The sequence below is a fragment of the Larus michahellis genome, chromosome 2 (assembly GCF_964199755.1).
Source record: "Larus michahellis chromosome 2, bLarMic1.1, whole genome shotgun sequence".
NCBI classification, from domain to species: Eukaryota; Metazoa; Chordata; class Aves; order Charadriiformes; family Laridae; genus Larus; species Larus michahellis.
In genome coordinates this window covers 20,892,307-20,915,499 of record NC_133897.1, presented here as the reverse complement: position 1 = coordinate 20,915,499, position 23,193 = coordinate 20,892,307, and the positions used below count along the sequence as shown (strand labels likewise).

The window sequence follows — 23,193 nt, the reverse complement described above, 5'->3', positions numbered from 1 at the left end:
CAGGCTGCGCGGCGGCGGAGCGGGACAAGGCAGCGGAGCGCCAGCACCGCGCCTGCCACCGCTATGGCCCGCGCAAGAGCCGCGGGCGCTGCCCGTCCCCCGCCATCCGTCCCCGGCGCTCCCGAGGACAACAGCCCCCGGTGTAGAGCTGAGCGTACGGAGCTCCTATAGACACTCTCATGTAACTTCGTCGTCATATACATGCCCGCGCCGCTGTGTGTGTATTTGTGGTATAGATATAGAGGCGTCACGTCCTCCCTCCGCAGACCGGCATGTCCGTACGCCCCCGCGCATCTCCGCAGGTGCCTATACTTGTACCTGTATCTATACCCACACCCGTACCTACACTCACACCTGTACATTTAACACACGTGCACAACACGCCGCCACAAGGGGCACAGCCCTCCCGGGCTGTGTCTCGTCCCCGCCCGCACGCGGCCCCCCGCTGGCACACACCGCGGGCGCGGGGCCGGGGGGCGCGGAGCGCAGCCGGGCGCTGCGCGGGTGCGGCGGGCGGGCGCGCTGACGTCACTGGCGGTGTTGGCGCGGCCCCGCCCCGCCTCCCCCCCCCCCCCTCCTCCGGCGGCGCGGCTTCCGCCCGGTTGCCAGGGCGACGGGTACACAGTGCGGCCCTGCGCGGGCGCGCAGCCCGTTGCGCCGCCGCCATGAGCCAGAGGCAGGTTTTGCAAGGTAGGCCGGGGCGGCCGGGGCCGGGGCCGGGGCCGGGGCCGGGGCGGGAGGCCGGCCGGCCGGCCGCTAACCCCTGGCCGCTAACCCGGTGCCCCGGCGCTGCCGCCCGCAGTTTTCGAGCAGTACCAGCGCGCCCGGACGCAGTTCGTGCAGGCGGTGGCCGAGCTCGCCGCCCGGCCGCAGAACATCGAGACCCTCCAAAACGCAGGTACGCGCCCGCCCCCCTTCCGCCAAGCCATAGCCGCTCGGGACGAGAGGGGCTTCCGCGGGGGCTTCCGCGCCCCGGCGCCGCTGCGCTGGGCGGGCGGCGGCGGGGAAGGGGGAGCCGGGGGGGGACAGGGCCCGCGGGGTTGCCAGCGCGCTTTTCTCTCCCTACACCCCGCAACCCCCAGGTTGGCCGCTGTTTTCCAAGGATTTTGTTCCCGGTAGGGATCGGCTTTGCCCCCCCCGCCCCGCGGTGCGAGGACGGGCTTGGCGACCCCCCCGCGGCGCGGTGGGGGTGTGGATGGGGCTCGTCAGCCGCGGCCGCCGGTCGCCCTGCTGGTCCGCGGGGCTATTCCTGTGGTTGCTTTGAGGTAGACGTCTCTGGCTGTGATCTCATAACTTATTTTTATTTCAGGGGAAAATTTCTCAGTGTAACCCGCTTCTTCATTTACTTCCTCATGCTTCCGATATAGCTTTATGTAAAGTATAGAAAACAGAATTCCCAGTGAAAGCCAGCGCTGACTTGCCAAGGAAAACCGACTTTAGAAGTAACTATTTTTATACTGGCTTTACAAGTTGTTCCTAAATTCTTCAATGCTTTTTGCCAGCAGATTTGCTCAGCTTAGGAGGGATTCGCTTTTGTTATATTGCTGTCGTGGGATGTCGTGAACCAAATTGAGCATTTTTAGAAACGGGAGCTGCGGGAACACTTCTACCAGCTGTTGTGCTGCTGGCATCTGGCAGACCCACTCCGCTCGTCCAGAGTTCCTGAGCTTAAAAGAGGAAAAAGTAGTGCTCAGTAATTGATTACCTGAAAGGCACATTGAAAAAGTGCTATAAATCCGTAGTTGGTTTACCATATGGTATTCATGAATTGATTATGTTTTGGTTTGTCTTTATTTTGTTTTTAATACTTGTTTCCCAAATCTAGTAAAGCTGTCAATCTTTTCTGAGACACAATGGAAACAAACAAACAAACAAAAAAGAAAACCAATCACGCAAAATACTTTCAGCTTTCGGTTGTTATATTTACAACTGTCTATTAAAATGGCTTTGTTGAAAACCTATCACTTAAATTCTTGTTACGAAAACAGTTGCTTTGATTTTGAGAGTGACACATTGACACTGGCCTTTTGTATTGCCTTGCTGTGCTTTTTAATTTTTATTTTTTTTCCCCGTCTTTCAGTGAGTTAATGCCACTGGTTTAGTTTATACAAATGATTTCTATTTACCAAAGTGACATCTCGGCCATGGGAATAATTTATGTCTTATTTGTAAGAAGAGGTCCCTCTATGTCCATTTACAGTTCTGATTTTTAGCTGTTCGCAGACAGAGATCCCATTCAGGCAGCATTTCTATTTTAAGAAAGCAAACAAAGTGCCAAGCTAGCTTTAATTACATTGTATTTCTTGTTCTTAAAATAATTATTTGATGCAATGTGGTTGGTAGCTTTACCTCGGAACTGCTTTGTTACTTGTGCAAAAGAAATAATCAGTTCAGAGGCCTGACACTTTCTTCTGCGCACAGCCGCCGTTGGTCTGAAGGTTAGCTTTGCAAGGATCAAGCTCTGGGGTAGTAATGTGAAAATGTGCATTTGTGTGGGTTATTGCCCTTTTTGTCTCACTCTGGTACTGCATTGCTTTTTCATAGGCTTTAGTTTTTTTAGATGCAAGAAAGGAGAGAAATGTCTGCAAATACAGTGTTTCTTATTACAATTTATTGGAAGGGCTGAGGCCTACAAATATTTTACCCTCTTCCCCAACCCGTGCCTTTAAGTCTAATTTGCAGTTCTATAACTAAAATGATAGCTGTTATTTTTGACCTTCTCTGGATGTGCTAGATACAGGTTTTAAAACCTTCTCCTGAAAGAAATGTGATTAAGTGTTCTTTAAAACCTTCCCCCAAATAAAATGTAATTTTGTCGTTTTTTAAAGCACTTATACAAATATTCTGAGACATAGCTGTCTAGCAGATAACTGGTGTACCTTTTATGGTCTGGATCTAGTGAGCTCTGTAGCACTGATTTGAGAAAGATAGATGTCCGTCTATACATGGATCTCTGTATAAATCCATATATAAAAGGATTGGGGGCTTGTTTCTTGGAGGTGATTGTTTTAAGATGATGTGGAAAGTCTTTGCCTGCTGTCATTTTCCATTAGCTTTAGGAGTCGGAGGCACCTTGCAGGGTTCTTGGTCTGGATCTCAAAGGTTGTCGGGGTTTACTCTGTTTCCAGCTAAAGCAGAAGGCAAGATGATAGTGACTTGAATTTGAACAAAATTGAGCACTTAAAATGTACTGTAGTGTACTCTTGTATTATTGGCCTTGGTTTATATTCCTGGAATATCTATCATTCAGACTGGCAGCAGTGAAAGATCGGTGCTCAAGGAATAAAGCCTTTGGTCCCACTTTTAGAAGTCTTTTTGATAAATACTTAGTATCTTAGAAGGAAAATAAATACTAGTTTGAGACCTTGTTCTTTGTGGAGGTGTCCCTGGACACCATGATAACATCATGAAAGATGGAGGTATGTTTAAAAAAATAATTCTTGACTGCACTATAAGCCCTGGTCCTGTGGCGTTAAACCAGGTACAAACAGTGGTAGTGTTGCAGAGTAGGAGATGGCAGACTGCAGCATGGAGGGGAGCAAGCGGCCAGGATCAGAGGTGGGAGTTCTGTCACTGGCTTGGCTCTTGAGAAACCTTAAGGTACCGTTATTGTGGAGGCTTCTATGCGTGACCTGCAAGGAAAACTAGTGGGCACTGGCAAGCTGGAGAGAAGGTCAGAGAGGGCCAACGGGAAACCCACCTTTTCCCTGGGCATCTGTCTTCTGAGGCTTCTGTATCTCATCAAGCTCTAGAGCTGCCTTTCCCACTGAGCAGAGATCCCAAAGGTGGTTGTAACTGGGGAACTGGAATCTGGCCCTGGACTTTGACACATTTATGCGGCACTGGCTCTGTCGTGGTCAGGAGTGTCCTGGAGGGTTAGTGCCCGGGAGCTCAGCAGCTTTCTGGTGGCAGGGAAGTGCAAGGAATGATCAGAGAAATTCCTTTGTCAGAACTCATTCCTGAATGTTTTCTAACTCTGTGGTTGGCTTTGATAAGGTTGTTCCTTATGACTAAATGTTACCATGAATAATAATTGCAGGATTTGTCCTTTGAATGTTTAATTAATGGACACTTGGGAAAAAAAAAGTCTCCAAAACTCCTAAACTTTTCCCGTTTAGTAAATATATGCTTGGAACAATGACAGACAATTAATTTATCAAATCTAGTTTCTGGAGGGCTGCTGACTAGTGGGAGAAGCTACTTTGATAGTAGCAGTTTTAAACATGTTATTTGAAAATAAACCTATTAATTTGGCAGCTACAGCTCGTGAAGTTTGGTACTAGAATGCATTGTTGAGCCCCATACCCCCTCGTCCTTCTGAAATTTAAAATCCTAGAAATAGACTATTTTCAATTATAAGGCCAGGTGAACTTGAGCTCTCTTTCTTGCACTGGGATTTAGGCAGCTTTCTGTCTTTTAATAAATTTAGGAGAAGAAATGAACTGGTTCTAGTACATTTCTAAGAGTGGTAGTCACTGAGGGCCTAATTCTTCTTTCTTCATCTGCCTTGTGAAGTGCAGCACTCTGTAAATAAATAGTCACTTTGAAATAGCGTTTTTGTTCTTTTTTTAAGAGGCATTTAGAATTCAGCATTAATAAATGTATCAGAATAACACTTGAATTACTTCTGGGTGTTCATTTTTGTATTCTCTCAGAGTATGAAGTAAATTTTTATTTATTTATTTTGCATTAGAGCTGGTGGTGATGGGATCATTGCTTTTAATTTGTGAGTTATTTAAGGATATCGTTAGAACTAAGTTTAGTCTAGCAACTAATAACTTTAAGGTTATTACAAGATCAGCTCTTTAACCTCTTTCTTGGGGCTGATCACATTCTTGAGCATGATGGCTGTGGGAATCGTAGAGAAAGCTGCCTGTAACATGGAAAAAGAAATTTGAAGCTGTGTGGTCTAGCAGCCTGTGTGTTGCCATGGGACTATGTGCTGGGACTCTGCACACCTGGGCTCCCTTCTCGTTGCTGCTGGGGTATTTTTATCATCTCAGGGAGATAACTTCAACTTCTGTCACTCTGCCTTACCTACTTGCTGGCCAGTCTGCAGGGTTCCAGGAGCCAAGTTCCAAAATGCCAGTGTAAAAGAAGACCCTCTCCCATTCTCCCACTCCACCAGCCCACAACTCCTCACCCCTTGTGGGGACACAAGGACAGAAGGTCCCTGCCTTGTGTCTCCTTTTGATTCTGCCCAGTATCAAGATACTTCTGAGTTTCTGAGTCCTTGCAATCCAGCATACAAGCTATACTCACCTGCAGGCCTGAGTCCTCTCCTCCCCTGTTACTTATGGGCATCTTCTCCTGTATCTGTTCCTCACAATCTGTGTTCGCAAGAGGCTGTAGCTTGGGGGCAGGGCTTGTCTGCATCTAACTTGGGCTCCATCACAAACAGTTGTGGCATGGCAGATTTTCTCCTACTTCATGGTCTGTTCTTATGCAGGTGAAGGATGATGTCATGAGTGTTAGTTCCCTCCTGGCTCCAGGGCTATTCCACTAGTGATAGGTTTCAAAAAGCTGTATTTCCAAATCTTTAGAGTGGTTTTAGGAATCTTTATTTTTGAGAAAAGGCTGTTCAAATGTATTTCGCTCATCCAATTATATTGAGTCTTTTTGCCCATGCTTTTCTCAACCTCTTTTCCTAGTGTCCATGTTTTAAATGTACCTATTTTAAACGCAACAGTTGGACACTTCGCCCTTTGTAAGGAGGATCAGACTCTGGGAAGGGATTTCAAGACGTAGTTCCAGATTTTAAATAATATTAAAGAATGTGGTCTGTCAGTGCAGCACTTTGTCAAAAGCCTTCTGGGAGCATAGGGTGTTGTAGGGAGGGTGGCTGTCGAGTCAGTTGGGCAGGAAAAGAGCTGCTCCCTTAAAGCACCTGTGTTCTTGCTCTACCTGGATCTTCCAAGTGGATACACATGGACAGACTCCAGTGCTCCTGTGTAGCCAGTTTCAACATTTGAGTTTATGTTGTGAGGAATGCACTTACTTTTTTTTTTTATTATTTTTATTTTGAGTTAAAAGCTTTGCTGAGCTAAGTGGGAGAGAAGTATGCGATGTGGCACGAAAGGCAAATGGTTATCTTTGGAGCTGTAGTAGATCAAGTGAGGAGAGCGGCTTTCCCTGAGGCTTGACGATGTGGTAGTGCCTGATGAAGGGAAGAAGGAGGCTGTGTATTAAGGAAAGTACCAGCGAGATGGCAGAGAAGGAGAAAGTGAATGTAGCTGAAGCTGGAGGACTGGCTTTTTCTGTAACTCAATCAACTGAGAGCTCAATTGCTCCAGGATTCCTCCTCTTCTCAGCCTCCCAGCCTGTTTCGGGGAGATCTGCAAGTAGAAATTTCAAAACCAGGATTTACTGGGAACTTCTGTCTCATCTTAGCGAGTGGCCATTAAAAAGAAGGAGCTCCTTGTGACCACCTTGTGTTTTGTGTGTCTGTGAAGGATTGAGTGGTGGCCACTAACTAGCTCCATGAGGGGCATTTTCAGAAACTCAGTCCTTTTCGAACAGGATTAGTTCTGCTCCATTAATGCAGAAGCAGGGTCTGGAAAATGATCAGCCAGATCAGCTTTTAAGAGGCAGAAACTTGCTGCTCCTCGATCCTTCAGAAATCTCCAGCCCTGCTGTCAAACTGAATCTGCATTATGTCCCACACCATCTGGTAACTGCTGTATGAATTACCTGATTACGTAGAGTCTCTGTTACCGAACTGTATTTATGTTCCTTTTGATATTTGAAGGATTGTAGTTGTGTTGTGCATGGACCTGTCACAGTGAGGAGCCCTCTCTTGGGGTGAGCCACACTTGAGGAATGTGTACTTGAGATGTGTGTACCACATTGTCTCGGAAAGAGGATGTGTCAAGACGAGCAAGTGTGAAAGTTCTCTCTCTCAGTGTTCTTCTGGGAAATTTGCTTTAAGTCTCCTACTTAAAACTTGGTGCTATGCTGCTTCTAGGAAAGGGTAGTTGAAGATAGGGAGCTGGGCTGGGGCAGAAATAAATTACCATTTTATTTCCTTCTTCAATCAGCTGAATTTGACATCAGGAGCCCTGAAAAATCAGGTGATCAATTTATTTTAAAAATTGATCAATTTTTAAGGGCTAATGTTTGCTCAGTGAATGTTCTTAGTGTAACAGGTAACGCACAAAAATTAGAAGACAACGTTATATTTGATCCAAAGCATAAATTAAAGGACAGCATCTTCAAGATAAGAGTGTATGCAGGGACAGCACTAGCGTAGAATGACTTTTTCTCCACATTTAGATTTTAAAATGGAAACAGATTTTGTTTTTTAAGGAAGGAGAATAGGATAGGAGTGGTCATCTTCAGGTGCAGAAATGCAGAGAATTTGAGATGTAGAGTGGTGTTTATCTGACTTGTGACTATTCAAGTTTGACAAAGGTTTGTCAGGGGTGGGAGGATGATTTTCCCCAAGAAATCAAAATGACCAAACGAAGATTGTGATCTCCAGAACAGTGACTGTCTGGCTACAGAAACTTGGAATGAAAGAACTTCGAACCTGCAGCTGTCCTGAGTGGGTTTTTTGTTTTGTTTTGTTTGGTTTTTTTTTTTTTTTCCCCCAGATAGGCATGAGCCAGCACTTGCTTGCTAAAAGAAAGTGCATCAGGCCAGGGCACGACAGCTCCACTTGAGAAGTGCGTATAAGGGTGATTCAGCTTCTAAAGTGTGTCATTCTTTGAAACAAATCTGAGTGGGAAACTGAGGATAGAAAGGGGAATCGTTCCTTGCCCAAGGTCAGTCAGGGTTCTGTGGTGCAAGAGAGAATATTTGGCAGTAATTCTTTGTTACACTGTTTCTGAGTTGCTAGTGGGAACTCTTCCAAAACAAATCTAGTCCAATGGTCTAAATGCCTTATTTTGTAGTTTACTTTCTGTGTTGCTGCCTTTGAATTAGAGTTAATGAATTTCCTACTTCTGTCACAAGAGACTTATTTAGAAGACCACCAAAGAGTTCTCCTAAAGATTTTGGCAGCAAGACACTGCTACTCCCTGCTCTGTATGGCCCTGTTCACTTGAGTGAATGGTAGAGGTAAAAGGGAGTTGTTGGAAGGTTCTTACTTATTTTCCTGCCTTAAGATAATGTTAAAGAAATTTGAATGTAATTTAAAATGCCGATAGGAATCCTGGCTTGGGCCTCTTTGGAGAAGAGGGGTAGACTTTGCTGTAGACAGGACAGTCAAAAGAAACGAAGAGATCCAATAGAGGAGCTCACAGAATACAACCATCTCTGGGAGGCAGAGCTGGGGTGGACAGGAAGGTCTCCTCCTGTGTCAGGCACACCTAGCACTGTCTTGAAAAGTCACAGAAGGAGAGGTGGGCATCTTGGTTTTCCTATATATGTTTTCGGGAAGACTATATAATCTCTATATAGCTGTTCACGTTCTCATAATTAATTGTTTAGTTTTCTAAGTGAGAAATTATTCTAAGAGAGAATTACTCAGTTTGCTGAAGGTGTAAAAATGACAATGGTGAAAACTCAAGCAGTTTGTCTTGGAGGGGAATCAGAGATGATGGATAGGATCTCAGTGCAGAGAAAGAAACTGGTTTTGGAGAAGGTAGGAAGTAGAGGTAGAAGCTTTTAATTATGTTCAATGCAAAGGCATAATCAGGCCTATACACTTGTCTCAGTTCTCAATTAATTTGATGTCAATATTGTACAGCAACAGGAATTGATTTTTCTTTTTCTTATTCCACCAAAGCTCTTGTCATGGTAATTATTTGTTCATTGTCTTTTCTCACATGCAGACGTCACTTTAGGAAAATATATTTTCCTTGAGGATCAGCACAGTTTCTATTATTTCTAAACCTTTTCCATCCCTTCACTGCTTTTTAAACCGTGTTTTAGCATCTTGTGTCTTCAAATGGTAACTTTCATTTCACTTTTCATCTCTTTCCTCACCTTCAGTTTCATCAGCTAAAATAATTTACGATAGAAAGTTTTGTGCTGACACTTACATGTTACCAAGTTTTACACGGTTTATACTAGAATGAAATGAATGGTATCGGTCATGGGGAGCCATGCTGCTTGGAAGTACTTTCAGGCTCAAGGCTTTTCCACCTGTTCTAGAAGCGAAGTCTGTATCAGCTAATCTTGAAAATACAAATAATATAAATCTCGTATTTGGGACAACTCAAAGCATATGTATGGGTAAACTTTCTTAAATGTGTTTTTACATTTTGTGGTGTCTAGGTACGTTGTGCAGGCCAGAAGCATGTTACGTGGTCTGGATCTAGGTCATGGGCTCCTCCTGGGTAAAGTGATTCTAGTCTGTTTAAATTTCACTGGATTTTGAGATCATCACCAGAATTGAACTGTCTGCCACATCCTGCTTGAATGTCCCATCCATCAGGCTCTTGGCTTTTCTAGAGTTAGGAACGCTGCATACAAAGGCAGTCTTCCTTTTCCCCTCAACCACTTCTAACAGTATCTTTTATATCAATAAAACTTTGTTTTAAATTGTTTTTTTTTTCTTCTTTTCTTTCCTTTTTCTTGTTTCTCTTTCTTAAATAATCTGGTTTTCATATTGTTTCAACTTAAGGCATCAAATGTAATATCTGTACGCTAAATACAAGTGTACTACTTCTAACTGTTCCTGCTCTTTACCTTCAGCGTAAAGAGTCAGAAGATCATGAGGTCCCCTTAGGAATCAAACAGCAGCTGTTTGACCGCGCAACTGCTGTCAGAGGGAAGTACAAGAAAATGCTCTCCCATAGAGGGTCCAGGTGACTTGCTAGAAGATAGGTCAATATAGATGATACAGGGGGTTGGCACCAATTTGCGTGGCTTTTTATTTTTACTTTTAATTTGTCGTATAAAGTACTTGGTGCATTTTGGTGTGAAGTGTAACTTGCTAATGACACCATACCTGCTATTTGGGAGAGTTTGTGAGAAGATGTCGATATGATGACCACATTCCGAAGTAGTGATTTCTGCAAAGTGCTAAATGAATTCACATTGATCTTACAAAACTGAAGGATCTAGCTTTTGTCTCTTAGTGTGCAGGAGGCCTCTTTCAGATCCGAGTGGCTTTGATAGAAGGGTGAGCAGGTCCCAGCTATAATACAGACCTATTTCCATAGGTTCTACATGTACATGTTCAATTAATGCATGTTACAGAGCCATTTTTGGTGGTTCTGTCATGCTATTCAGACATTGCAATTTCATTTTACTTTTCTCCTTTTACTATGTTGCCCCCCTGAGACCTGTGTTATTTTGACTTGTGAACATCCTGGGAGGCTGTACCTCTCATGGCAGTGTAGCCTCTGTCTGGAGTATTGACCTTCCCAGAACAAATTCATTAGTGGTCAGCACGGCCTCCATGGTTAGCTTTACCCCCCTACCACTCTTTCAGAGCCATCTATAGATTATTAGGCTATTTTCTTCTTCCTGGGATCAATTTGATTTTAATTTAAAATAAATGTTCTCTGTGAGAATTACACTGCTGCTCAACTTTTTTCTTTTCAGAGTGCCCTTCTGTACAGAAGTATGCCATGGGTGTAACTTGTTATAGCCTGCATCTCTTTGGACTATTTCTTGCTCTAAGGCCCTCGGCTTTCCCTTGCCATGGTGTGTCTGTTCAACAACTGGGTGTCAACTGCCATTAGGCAGATGATCCTACTGTTGTGGGACTGTTGCACAAAAAGACATTTGTTAGGTGCTTATAACCGCACGAGTCCTAGGGAAAAGAAGTCTTGTTTTCTTCCACAGTCACCCAGCTAAATCTTTACCTTTGTTAGCAAAGAAATGCAGTGGAAAGAACTGAGACAGTTGATACAGAGATTTCTGACTGTAGCCCGGAGTGTTTGGTGTTCTGCTGTAGCACTTTTCCATCTTCAGAGAGCATTGCTTTCTGGCTGAGGTATAAAGTTTAGAAGTATTAATCTGTGCAGCTGGCTGGTACAGGGACAACACTTTTGAAGAATCGCAATACAAGTAATTTTCCCTTCCCAGACCGTACAAATCATATTTTTTTATGTAACCTTGTGGATCTCATTTATATCCCTATTGAAGAATCGTAGATTAACTGTAGGAAGAGCTTTGACATACAGATCGTCATCTTTGATTATCCTTGTTGCCTTTCACTGAATCTTTTCCCGTTCTATTTTAGGGGAGGGTATTAAATGCAGGATAGATTTGTACAGTAACATAGTGATGGTCTCTGCTTTGGCCACTATTCCTTTCCAAATAATCCTGAGCACTCTGTATACTTCTGTGGGTAAAGCTTCTTTTCTGCTACTGAGCAATGAGCTGGTATCTCCATGGAAGTGTCTGTTCTAACATCGAGATCTTTCTCCTGGGTGGTAGTGATCTCTTTGAGGTCCATCACTGCATATGCAAGGTTGGAATTGGCTTTCCCATATACGTTCCATTTCACTTGGCATTTTGTTACCCAGTCATTCAGTCTCTAGTTCTGTACAGTTTCCCTCCTTGGTACTACCTGGAGTAACTGTGAGTCATCAGCAAAGTCTCACCTCACTGTTCACGCCCTGTTCCAGATCATAGATGAATAGTGAATGGCACTGCACTGTGACCTCCTCCCTCCTACTACAAGAATGGAAAGTTTAGTCCTCCGACTTCCTTTTTTGTAGCCAAATGTTTATCTATGTAAGGACTTTCTTAAGCTGTCACAGCTGCCTTCCTTACCTATAATTTCAAGTGTATATTTTAAGAGTACCCTAGAGAATGGACTTTTGTATTATTTCACATTTAACTCATACACTCTGGACTTATCAGTGAAATATATCATAAATAATAACATGATAAGAAAGTCTTCAACTCGTCTATCTGGAGCGTAATAGATAATGGATATTGTCCCCAAATCAATCATTGCTTATAATAGATGGAATGTAATTTGGTGTAATTCAACGTAGATGTTCTGCTGAGATGGTGAGTGACATGCCAATGTCAGCTCACCAGGACCTTCAGATGGAGTTTCCTGTGCATACTTTAACACATGCATTTTATATATGTTTGCATATATCTTATTTTCTTGTTTATGCTTTCACACATGTATTTTGTAGATGTTTGAAGAAGCTTATTGCTACATTTAACATTTTTTTTATATTTCAGAAGTGTTTTGTACCTATGCAAAGTGGGCAGAAACATTGCTATGCATCAGCAGTGCTATCCAAGTGCCGACTTCATTTCAGAGGAACACCTGGATTTCCTACAAGTTCTTAGTACCTGGAAGAGTAATTTAATAGGTTTTTATGAATTAAGGCAAATATTTAGAAAAATTCCTGCTTACCAAGTGGGCTTTTCTCTTCCTGGTGTAACTCAGGTGTACTGTCTTTGCTGAGACCTCTTTTGCTGGATGTCGTCCCAACTATTCAACAGACTGCTGCTTTGGCTCTTGGGAGACTTGCCAATTATAACGATGCCCTGGCAGAGGCAGTCGTGAAGGGAAACATTCTTCCACATCTCGTGTGTTCATTGTCTGAGCAGAATGTAAGGCATCATTGTTTTCTTAAGTAATTTTTTTTTTAACTATTGCACAGGGAAAGAGAAATCTTTCTTTATCAGCTATCTGCTGTTATTCTAATATCGCAATAAACGTACTGAAGTCAGAGACAGTATGTATGTTTGAACTCCTAAGAGATCAATGTGTACTGTGTGCCTAATTTTGACTTTAAAATATCATCTTACCTTTTAGTGCACTGTAGAAAATAATCTGTCTGTGGCACTGCTATGTTTTTGAACTGTTGAGTGATCCTTTATAAAAGGTCCCTCTTTAAACATAAGACTATTTGAAAGCTGTAGTGATAATTGACTAGGATTTGTCAATAATACCAAACAATTGTAAAATACATATTAAAACTTGAACTTGTGCAATGAAATATTTAATATCTACAAATGTAGCCTTTTGGAAATTTGTAGCATGAGAAATATCAAGCCACTGACACAGGAAAATACACCAAAGGGTTTTCATCTTGATATTTGTCAAAAAAACAACAACAAAAATTGTTTTCACAATTGCAATGCAAATAAATCTGGTGGTCTCTTTTTCTCCCCTCTTGCAATTTTTCTTCAGGTTTTGCATGTATTCCAGCTTTGATATTCCAGTGATCCTAACCTAGATTAACAGAAATACTTTCAAATAAGTTCCTAATAACCAGAAAAAGAAAGAGACATCTGAGAGTTAAGTGCATTGATATTGCAGCCATACTTAGGTTGCAGTTTTGATTTATTAGATTTAAGGGAAGTAGGATTTCAATGGAAATATAATTTGGAAAACTATATGTTTTCATTTTCAATCTTTTGAGGAAAACATAAATGTAAGTCCTCATTGCAGATTTTTTGTGTGCATATCTGGTCATTGCCTATATCATTAATCTTTAGGAAAAAAAAAAAGCCAAAGAAAAACCTAGATGTCAAGATACTGCTATAGCATGGAAAGAAAGTTAAGGTTTTAGTTAGACAAATTTATAACCATTTTGGTCCTTTTATTTCTATTTTTAAGGGAAGAAGGGGAATGAAACTCTTCATCCTCTATTTTTGAATTGGAAACCGCCCCCTTGCTACAACTCAAAGCCCTCACTAAATTAGCTTGAGTACCCTGATTTATCTCTTCCATGTTACTGCCCGTGCTGTCGTTACATCGAGATGGCTGTAATTCAGAATCACTTGGGCAGCAGCAAGATTAGTGTGAGGTCATGGAAAGCCTACTATGCCTTGGTGACTGAGGGCAAGTGAAGGAAACTCATTATCCAGTTCATGCAGAGTTTAGCAATGCATGCAGTTTGTTACTTCCCATAGCACACCCCCCCCCCTCCCCGGTTTCCATTCCACTCCCTCTTTGTGTATCAACATCTATATTTAAGGAGGAGATTCTCTGAGCACACCATAAATACTGGTTCTCCTGATTTATGGAGAACAGTTACAGGGTCACATCCCTGATCAATGTTTTGTCAATTAAATGGAGCAAAATTCAATTTTACAGTGTGTTCTGACTGTGCCTGTGAATACGGTTTGTTTGTAAATAAATATGTTTTGAATAATAAAAACAAATAAGTGGTTTTCTTTGCCAGGAGCATAATTACTTAACAGAAATAACATACCTATATTTGCACAGAGATATACACAACTATAGCTCCACTGAGTTCAGCAAAACTTAGAGTAACTTGCATTAGCTAGGGATTTGACTGTTTGTCTGTACTGTTTCCCTTAACTTTTGTTCCCCCTAAATGATGTTTAATGCTTTGCTTGTAAATTATGTTTAATGTACCTGCTTGTAGGCCTTAACTTAGAACACTCGGGTTTTTGGCATTAAGGAATTATATCAGTACTGGTAAGCTAGGGAGGGTCAGGGCATGTGTTTGAGCACTGGAAGATGACTGTGCTCTTTAATTGTTAACATGCTCTCTGATGTGGTTTTAGCCAAAGCCGACCATCAAACTACTTGTCAATGCCTGGACATGGTCCAGGGGATAGCACAAGGCAGGGACAGTTTCCAGTAGTATGGATGAGGCCATGGTGCGTTGAGGGAAGAGGATGGACATGGTGTGCCCTGTCACTTCCCCTCAGGGCCAGGAAGTGTGCCCAGGTCCATTTCACTTTTTGTGGAGCCGTTGCAGATATTCCTCTGTTGCCATACCTTAGTGTTTTAGATCAGACTTTTGAAGATGTTTGGGCACCTCACAGGATGCACAAAAGCACTCACGTGGTTCTTTGTTTCTCTGGACTCGATCCAAAAGGGATGTGGGCTTTCTATTGTTGAAGTTTTGGGTACACTGATGGTAGGAATCTGTCAGCATGAAATGCCGAGGCTCCCTGTGCAGAGCAGGGGAGAATCAAGCATCTTGGAATGAGATTAAAGCCAGCTGGCACATAGAGGGAGAGCCTTCTAGAGCTTGTCCATAGGGATGATTTGTCAACTTCCAGGCTGGAGAGCATACTCCGGGCAAGTGGATGTAGCAGTAGATTGCTTGTGTCCCAATGAATCTTGCACTCATTGCTGCACGGTGGCTTCATGAGGGAGGGGAACTGCCTTTTCTCCCAACACAGTTGCCTCTGGCCAGAGTGCTTTAACTGGGCTCTGGATTTTGAAACCGTGTAAGGCAGGGGAAGAAATTTAATCTTCAGTTTCCACATCCCAATGATAATTATGAAACTGCAGGAAGAGACTGAAATGTGACTTTTGAGGGGAACATCGTGTGCTTTTAGGAGAAGCTACAACCACCATTAGTGTTTACATGGGACCCCATGATGTGTGGAGCATCATACGTTATATATATGCTCAAAATATGTATTTGGCCCAACGCTGAGGGAGATGAGTAGAACTGAGACAAGTGCTTGGATTTTGCTTGAATTTATGACAGAGGTGCCAAGGTGCTTAGTCCTGTTGCAAGTGAGCTGTTTCTGGACACAGGCAGGAGTAAAATTGCAGGCTGCCTGGTCAAAACCCAGGGTCATCCAGTGTTGGGTGTTTGGTGGGATGGGTTTTCAGGAACTTAGCTGTGGTCTTAGGCAGTATTTAGGCATTTCAGGATTCAGATCCTAAACCCTTTTGTTAGATCTAATTCTCTGTGTCTCAGTTTCCTGTTTGTAAATGTAAACAATGTTTTCTCATAGAGATGTTGCGAGGGTATATACATTAGAAATTGTGAAACCTTGCAAGTGTCACAGATGGGTAGAATTATTTTAGGACCTTGCCCTGCATAACCTGTGTAATCTGGTTAAATATGTTAAGAGCTATTGTTTTTGCAGCTCTTATCGTTCACTACTCACTTAAACAAACAGATTTATCTAGACTATTATCTTTTCCCCATATCCTCTTAGCCCTCTCATTTTTTCTGTTTGTTTATGCACTTACTGCAAATTTTAGATCATGAGCTGTCTCAAAGAAGGACTGTAAGTTCATTGTTTTTGTGATGTCTGGTGGTCCTGATTTGGATCTGTATGAGATATTGCTGCTATTAAAACAGTCTAATTTATGCATGTCTGTACTGTATTATGCTTTGAACTACTTAATGTTAGTAAAAGCTTTTTTTTTTCTTCTCCCTAATTTGTATAGCGTTTCTACAAGAAAGCAGCTGCATTTGTGCTGAGAGCAGTTGGTAAACATTCTCCACAGCTAGCTCAGGCAATAGTTCAGTGTGGAGCACTGGAAATGCTTGTGATTTGTTTGGAAGATTTTGACCCTGGAGTCAAAGAAGCTGCATCTTGGGCACTAGGGTATATTGCCCAGCACAATTCAGGTAACAGGTTTCACATGTGTTATCTTTCAGCTTAATGCTATGTGAGAGTTATAATGAATTGCATTATTGTAATGTTCATAAATAGAACAAGATGATTTTTCTTTGATATTGTTATCAAATCTTAAATTTGGATAAAAACCTGCTCTATAGCAGTCCGATAGCGCTATACCTTTAGTGGGAAACTGGCATATCCGACACCAGCAGTGCCCAGTTATGAGAGGTGCTCTAAGAGGAGATGCATTGGGCCTGTGGCCAGGAAACAACACTCTTGTTTTATTCTCCTTCATGAAGAAATTTCAGAATCTTTATGTATTGCATAACTGTTACTGTGGAACAAAGTTTCTTTTGCTTGACATTAGTTGTTATTTTATACACGTAGTAAAATGGAGAGGCCTAGGCAGAACCAAGTTTCATTCAGCTGATAGCAGTGCCTGCGGGATAAATGTGCCAAATGCATTGCACTGACTCTATTATCATGAGCCAGTAGACCACACTCTTCTCCGAGGGTCAGGAATAGATCCTAGGTATCCGATATCGAGCAGTTCACTGCTGTCTCACAAGCAGTTGTATAACTCACTGGCAGTGTCATGTTCCTATTTAAAAGCTGATCCATGTGTCTGGTAATTCTTTTACCCGCTATTTATATAGTTCAAGTAAAAGTTTAGAGCTATGAACCAAAGAACAGAGGGAAGAGACTGCTGTATGGAAAGGGTGGGAAAAAATGGCTTGTGTTCATATTGTTTAAAGTTAAAATTTTTCTAGGATCACAACATTAACACATGCATTTATATTCAGTTTTGGCTTTAAAATGTACATAGACTGAATTTGGAAGTTATTTCCTTTTTTCTTTTTTAATATGTGGAGTGCTGGAGTGTGGAAATCATGGGGGATTTCCTCTTGCCACTTAGAGAGAGGGTTAACTTAGCGGGACAGACTCCGAAGTTGTCAGCACCTTCCTAACACTACTTTTTCTGGGGAACAGATTAATTTTGGGGGCACCTTTACGTACTGAAGATCTTTTATCATTTGGTCATCGGGTCTGAGTCCCACCTTTGGTTGAAAATAATTGTTGCTTCCATCTGAAAGATATTTGCTTAAGTGTCATTTGAAAGTGTTCCTTTGTATAAATGTGTGCGGTGTAAGTGTGTGTCTGTGTTACTCTTAACATAAACATTTCTGTAGTTTTGTTATGTCAGTAAATCAATATTGACTCACCTCAATTGCCCTTCGTGCTATTCATTGCGTGAACGCTGGCTGATCTTTAGGGTGATCCAGTTCACTCTGTGATGACATTGTCTGCAAAGATAGAGATGATGTGGGGGTATTGAAGACAACAAACTCCTTGTACAAATTTTTATTCCACAATCAAGAATTATTTATTTGAACGGCATTTTCAGAAACTAGGTTGAGATTGCAAGTGCTACCAAGCTGCAAGCATCAGGGTGTAGGCAGATCACTAGATGTAATCAATTTAAAAAAACCAAACAAAACAACAAACCAGCAAGCAAAATAAAACCCAAAAAATCCCTGAAAAAAAATCGTTCTTCCTCTGCCCAGTTATGGCTAATTTGGGGGATTTACCTTCCTCTATAGCACAGCCACAGGAAGTCTCTAAAATGATTACTGAAAGTAGAGGAGTTATACTGAAGAAAGATCACTCTGTGCATGGTGTGTTTCTTACACTCCTACAAGCATGCCTTTGCAACAGGATATTATTGGAGATGGGATACAAAGATAGATGGACCTTTTCTTATCAACATCTGGTGTTCACTGTTCAAGAAACTCTGGATTAGACTCACACGATAAAATTTGGCAGTTGTGATTTTCTGTCATTGACTGCATGTGCACACATATTGCAGCTTAAACTCTATTTTTAGAGTTGGGTGTGAAAGGGTTTTCCCCACCCACAAAAGGTTTTTCAGTTTCAAAAATTGTTTCGGTTCCAAACTGGGACAACATTAAGACAAAATTTTTTTTCTGTCCTGAAAAGACTGGGAGGTAGGGAGGCTTATTTGCCCCCAGCAAGAATGGTTCAATAATTAGGGCATATGTCTGGGATGTATGTGGGAGACAGATTAAAGTCCTGATCTGTCTTAGGCAGGATGTGAACCTCTGTTTCCCTGAATACAAGCAAAGGCTCCCAGCATTAGGCGATAACTGTTTGCAATGGGAGGGTCTGTCTGCTTTTAATCAGAAATTCCATCCATGACCTGGTAAAGCTGCTCTCTAGGAACCGTGGTGCATGTTCCCATGAAAAGACTTCAATTTTGAGAAATCAAGACTTCATTTTTTTCCTGATGAATACATTTTCTGGTTAGCAAGTTTACTACTGTCTTCATACAACAGTCTCTTAAAATGCAGTTCTTCTGTGAACAGATGTTTCCAGAAGGCCTGTGAGATTTTAGATCAAGACAGATATCTCATGAGATTTCAAGACACTAGAAATCTCACCAGGTCAAACTCCAAAATTTAGGAACAGCTCTTGCAGTTCTGCTGTCTCTTGAAGATCCCTTTGAGCTGAATTTCAGACACTGATCTTAAAGTATACAGATCAGTATGCTGTAATTTTGCCATTCATTATTTCTACTGTATTACTTCTACTATTTGTGTTTGAAGTATGAAGTGTTTCAAATACCATCAAGATACCTTCAAGTCCATTAAAATTATTTTGTAAATTTTTACTTATACCATATTCAGTTACTTTTAAAATGCAAAATTCTTATGTTTGAGATATGCAGATAACTTAGCTTTCCCTTTGCTTTGCCTACATAAAAGGTGTAATTTATTAGTTGTGTCATACCTGCTTCAGCATATTGTAAATTGGTAGGAAAACAAAAATAAACAGCACTATTTCTACTTAAGCGTATTACTGAGAGTGGAGGTACACTCATTTTCTGTCATACAGTGGTGCTCTTAGGATCATAGGATGGCTCAGCTCAGAAAGGACATCGGGAGGTCTCTAGTCAAGCTTCCTGCTCAAAGCAGGGTCAGCTACAAGGCTAGGCCAGGTTGCTCAGATCTTCAGTGATTTGAGTCTAGCAGTAACTTTTTCTTATTCCGGGATCTAAGCTTGTCCCATGCTTAATGACCCAGGTCATTAAGTATGATGAAAGCTTTTCTCACTGGTTACCGTGACATCTTTAGTGCTGTGGTCGTAGTGGTCTGCGTAAACTTGGGATTTTGAAGTGCAGCCTTTGGACTACTTGTGGGGATTAGAGTCTTCCTATGTGTCCAATTGTGTCCATTAAATGATCACACAGTCCTCAGAAAAATACAGTATTGGTGGCTGTTTTGGTCAAAACCTGTTATTTCCTGCGGACACACCTGCCACCACAGCTGGGTCTGTTTGAGAACCCTGGTCTGGACTGAAACTTGCATTTGCTTCCAAGCAAAGAAGGTTTTGCTGCTGCCTTCCACCCACTATGTGAATATGGCATTTGTTCCCAAGTGATTTTCCTTCTCTTGGGACTACCCCTGCACGTTCACTTTCTCACCTTCATCTTTTCTCCCTAATCTTTTTATCTATACTATTATTGCCAATATGTTAATGTTGTTATGGATTTTTTTTTTTTTTTGTGTAACACTTTAGGCCCCTTTAGATCAATCCTATAAGACTTCCCATTGATTTCAGTGGGTATGTAGTCAGGATCTTATTGACTCCTCTTCGTTCACTTTCCACTCTTCTTGATCACATAAACTCATGACTAGGCCTCAACTTACTTTAAATTAATTTCTTAGTCCCTGATGAATACTTTTGTGTTGAGACAAATCAGTGCAACTCTGGTACAACTACTAGTTGTACTAGCAACTTCTTAAGCTCCAAAGTCTTTCTTTATCAGTCTTTCTTTTACCTCCATGTGAGTCTGTCTTCATGTCTGCCGTATCTCCCACTGCTAAAATCTTCCTCACATTGTTCTGGACCAAAGCAACTAATTTATGGTGGGTTTTGGGTCCAAGTTCTCTTGCCTCTGAAAGTAGAATAACATTTCCTACTTTCCCTCATGTCAGGAGAAGTCTTACTTTATCATCATGTAGTTGGGCAGGTTCCTTGCTTCGTAACCCAAACAGAAGTTCCAAGCCCAGGGTTTTCAAAACTTTCTATGGACTTACATGAGATTTATAAAGTAGTTTTTCTCTGCTTTCTCCTCTTTGACTATTGATCTTGTCTTTGCCCAGATAACACAGTCTTGGCACTGTGTTCAGAAAAGTATTTTTGTAATTTGTTCCATCCTTTTTAATTTCTTTGACTGAATATTTTTTTAAAAAAAATTTCTTCTTGACAACTGTGTTTTCTCTTTTAATTCTTTCTCAGCCTTTTTTTTTTTCACTTCTGTCTGTGTTTTGTAATTGGACAGCAAAATTTCATTAATTCTTTGGTGTATCGTCTGAATTAAAGACGTTCTACCAAGTGGGAAGGTTAATTGAGCCTCTTTTTGAGAAAAAAAGAACTGCAATTATCATAGAATCAATTCTTAAAGTCATAGTTTTGGGCTGAGTTTGCAGGGGAATGTAATGGGAAGATGTAAATTTTCTTTTGTCCTTGTTTCGACTTCCCTGTTTTTCTGAAAGTCCATTTACTGCTTGACTGTCTTTTGACACATGGTCCAGCCCTCCATGTGGTAAGTTATTAGCCATGAACCTTATAAACACCACTGGAAGAACAACCATTTAATTAACCATGACAAACAGTAAACATCAGTATTTAAATGATATCAGACTTCTAACAGCAAGAGCTGATCTAAATTGAATCAGATTTAGTTTGCTCTTTTAAAATAACTTTTGTGGTTACTTTTGCATGCCTGGGCACAGCTGTGACCTTAAAGTATTTCTCTTTCTCTCCCTACTTGAACTTCATGATTTCAGCTCATAAGGCATCAAAGAAACCCATTCTTCTAGTTCTGTTCTGTACCTCTTGACATGATTTTCCTGATACTAGCATCTCCTTGGCAGACTGTAGGCAATTGAGTTGAGACTCTGAAGTTGCTTTTGAGGTACATTCAGATGGTTTAATCTGGACCGTTGGTCAGTAGTTCATGATGTATTCCACTTGGTCGGTGTACAGCATCAAAATACAATTTGAAGAATACAAGTGTGGCTTCTTCCGTGAAAACCCGAATGTAGCTTATATTGATTGGCTAGTTTTCAGGTTTTGTTTCAGATATGTTTCAGGTACATTTCACTTCAAATTCGTAAAATTGCAGATATAGCATTTGGCAGCATTTCAGCATTTTGTTGAAATCTTATTATTTGTGTGTATTTGGAGGGTGCACACTCTGCATTTTCAGTCAAATAGTTATTTGAAAAGTGAACCTTGAAGGGTTAATTTTGTATTAGTTTAAAAATTACTGCATTATTTATTATAATTTTGTGAGGTAATATTTATAATTTGTTTAAAATATATCATAAAATAACATACAGTGTAAATATTTGACTTATCACATGTATTGGAGTGTGTGGCTATAATTCACTAATTGAAAACAAATCTGGTCAGGGACATTATTTGGATATTAACAACGTAATGATGACATGACTTACAGATTTCATGAAAAACTATATTAGTCTATGTATATTTAATGAAGTATGCTATATTTTTCTTAGTATGAAAATCTCTTCATGGATGGACTATAAATCAAAAGCTAAGTTAGAGTCTTGAAATACAACAGCCATATGTTGCCATGGTACTGTAAGTCAAGATAAATGTTAAAGATAATAATGGATATGCATAATAAGGTGTAGCAAAACTGAACTAGGAATCTAATAGATTATTGAATCCCCCATGATTTTTACCACTTTTTCAATACTATTTTAAAATAGCACAGCTTGGTTATAGTATAAATTTTGCTTCTGATATCCAGTAATTCTTATTTTAGGACTGTGATTAATGCTACATACACAGAGAGAACTAATGAATTTCTAATAGTGTAACTTTTGTCCGTGTCAGCTAATCATATGCTCAGATTATTATTTTTTTTCTTTTTTATTTAAGGTGCAGTTAGTTAATGATATTGTACTGATCTCAGACACACAATATCCCACTGATGATCTTTCTCATTTGTGTAATTGTGTATGATAACATTTTCACGTCATTAAAGTATAAATTCTGTCTTGTCCCATGTATAGTAGCAAAACGTAGTTTTGATCAGCAAGTTCCATTTTTCCAGTCTTTTATGTAAGATAAATCTTTTCTGTATGTTTTTTGTATTTCTGTTTTTGGCATTTGATCTATGCTAATATCTGCTTATCATTTAAAGAGGGTAAAATGCTCTCTAATTAGGTGGTTGGTAAAATTTTGGTACTTTGGCTTTCTGTGTTGTTGTTAGCCATGCATAAAATGCTTTCCTATTGATCAGCGTAGAATAGCCGGGGTTTAAACAGCTGACATCTGCTTACTTTAAAAAAAGAAAAAGAAAACAGAATAACAAACCATTTCAGCCTAATCTACCTCAAATGTGTGCATGTAAATGGGGGTCCATCTATTGACCTGCATTCTTTTCAGTTGTGGATTGGTCCACACGGTTTATGAAACCAGGAGGGCTGATTTGAAATGCAGATGTCGAGACAGTGAACTACACCCTCCCCTTTTTCCTTTGCTGTATCTGTCAGGGTGAAAAATGGCTTGCACAAGGGTCAGTCACCCATACTCACTTAATTACTTTCCTTGGACCTACAGAACTGTCACAAGCTGTGGTGGATGCAGGAGCTGTTCCTCTTTTAGTGCTCTGTATCCAGGAGCCAGAAATTGCTTTGAAAAGGATTGCTGCTTCAACTCTCAGTGATATTTCAAAGCATTCTCCAGAGTTAGCACAGACAGTAGTGGATGCAGGAGCTATCGCTCACTTAGCTCAGATGATCCTGAACCCTGATGCTAAACTGAAGGTACATTTAAAAATTATTTTTTAAAATCTCCATTATACCAGTCATTACTTGATATTGAAGCAAAGACACTGATGTGCATATTTATTTAGGA

General features: G+C 41.0%; 1 protein-coding gene across 1 annotated transcript in view; it reads left to right on the top strand.

Annotated features, from left to right (window-relative positions):
• The first annotated feature begins 584 nt into the window (after positions 1 to 584).
• SPAG6 (sperm associated antigen 6) overlaps positions 585 to 23,193 on the top strand; it is a 37,189-nt gene continuing 14,580 nt past the window's right edge. Inside the window, exons 1-5 of the mRNA XM_074574477.1 lie at positions 585 to 690; positions 803 to 898; positions 12,311 to 12,477; positions 16,043 to 16,226; positions 22,897 to 23,102. Coding sequence (XP_074430578.1) covers positions 666 to 690; positions 803 to 898; positions 12,311 to 12,477; positions 16,043 to 16,226; positions 22,897 to 23,102 — 678 coding nt within the window. The 5' untranslated portion in view covers positions 585 to 665. The remainder of the gene's footprint in view (positions 691 to 802; positions 899 to 12,310; positions 12,478 to 16,042; positions 16,227 to 22,896; positions 23,103 to 23,193) is intronic.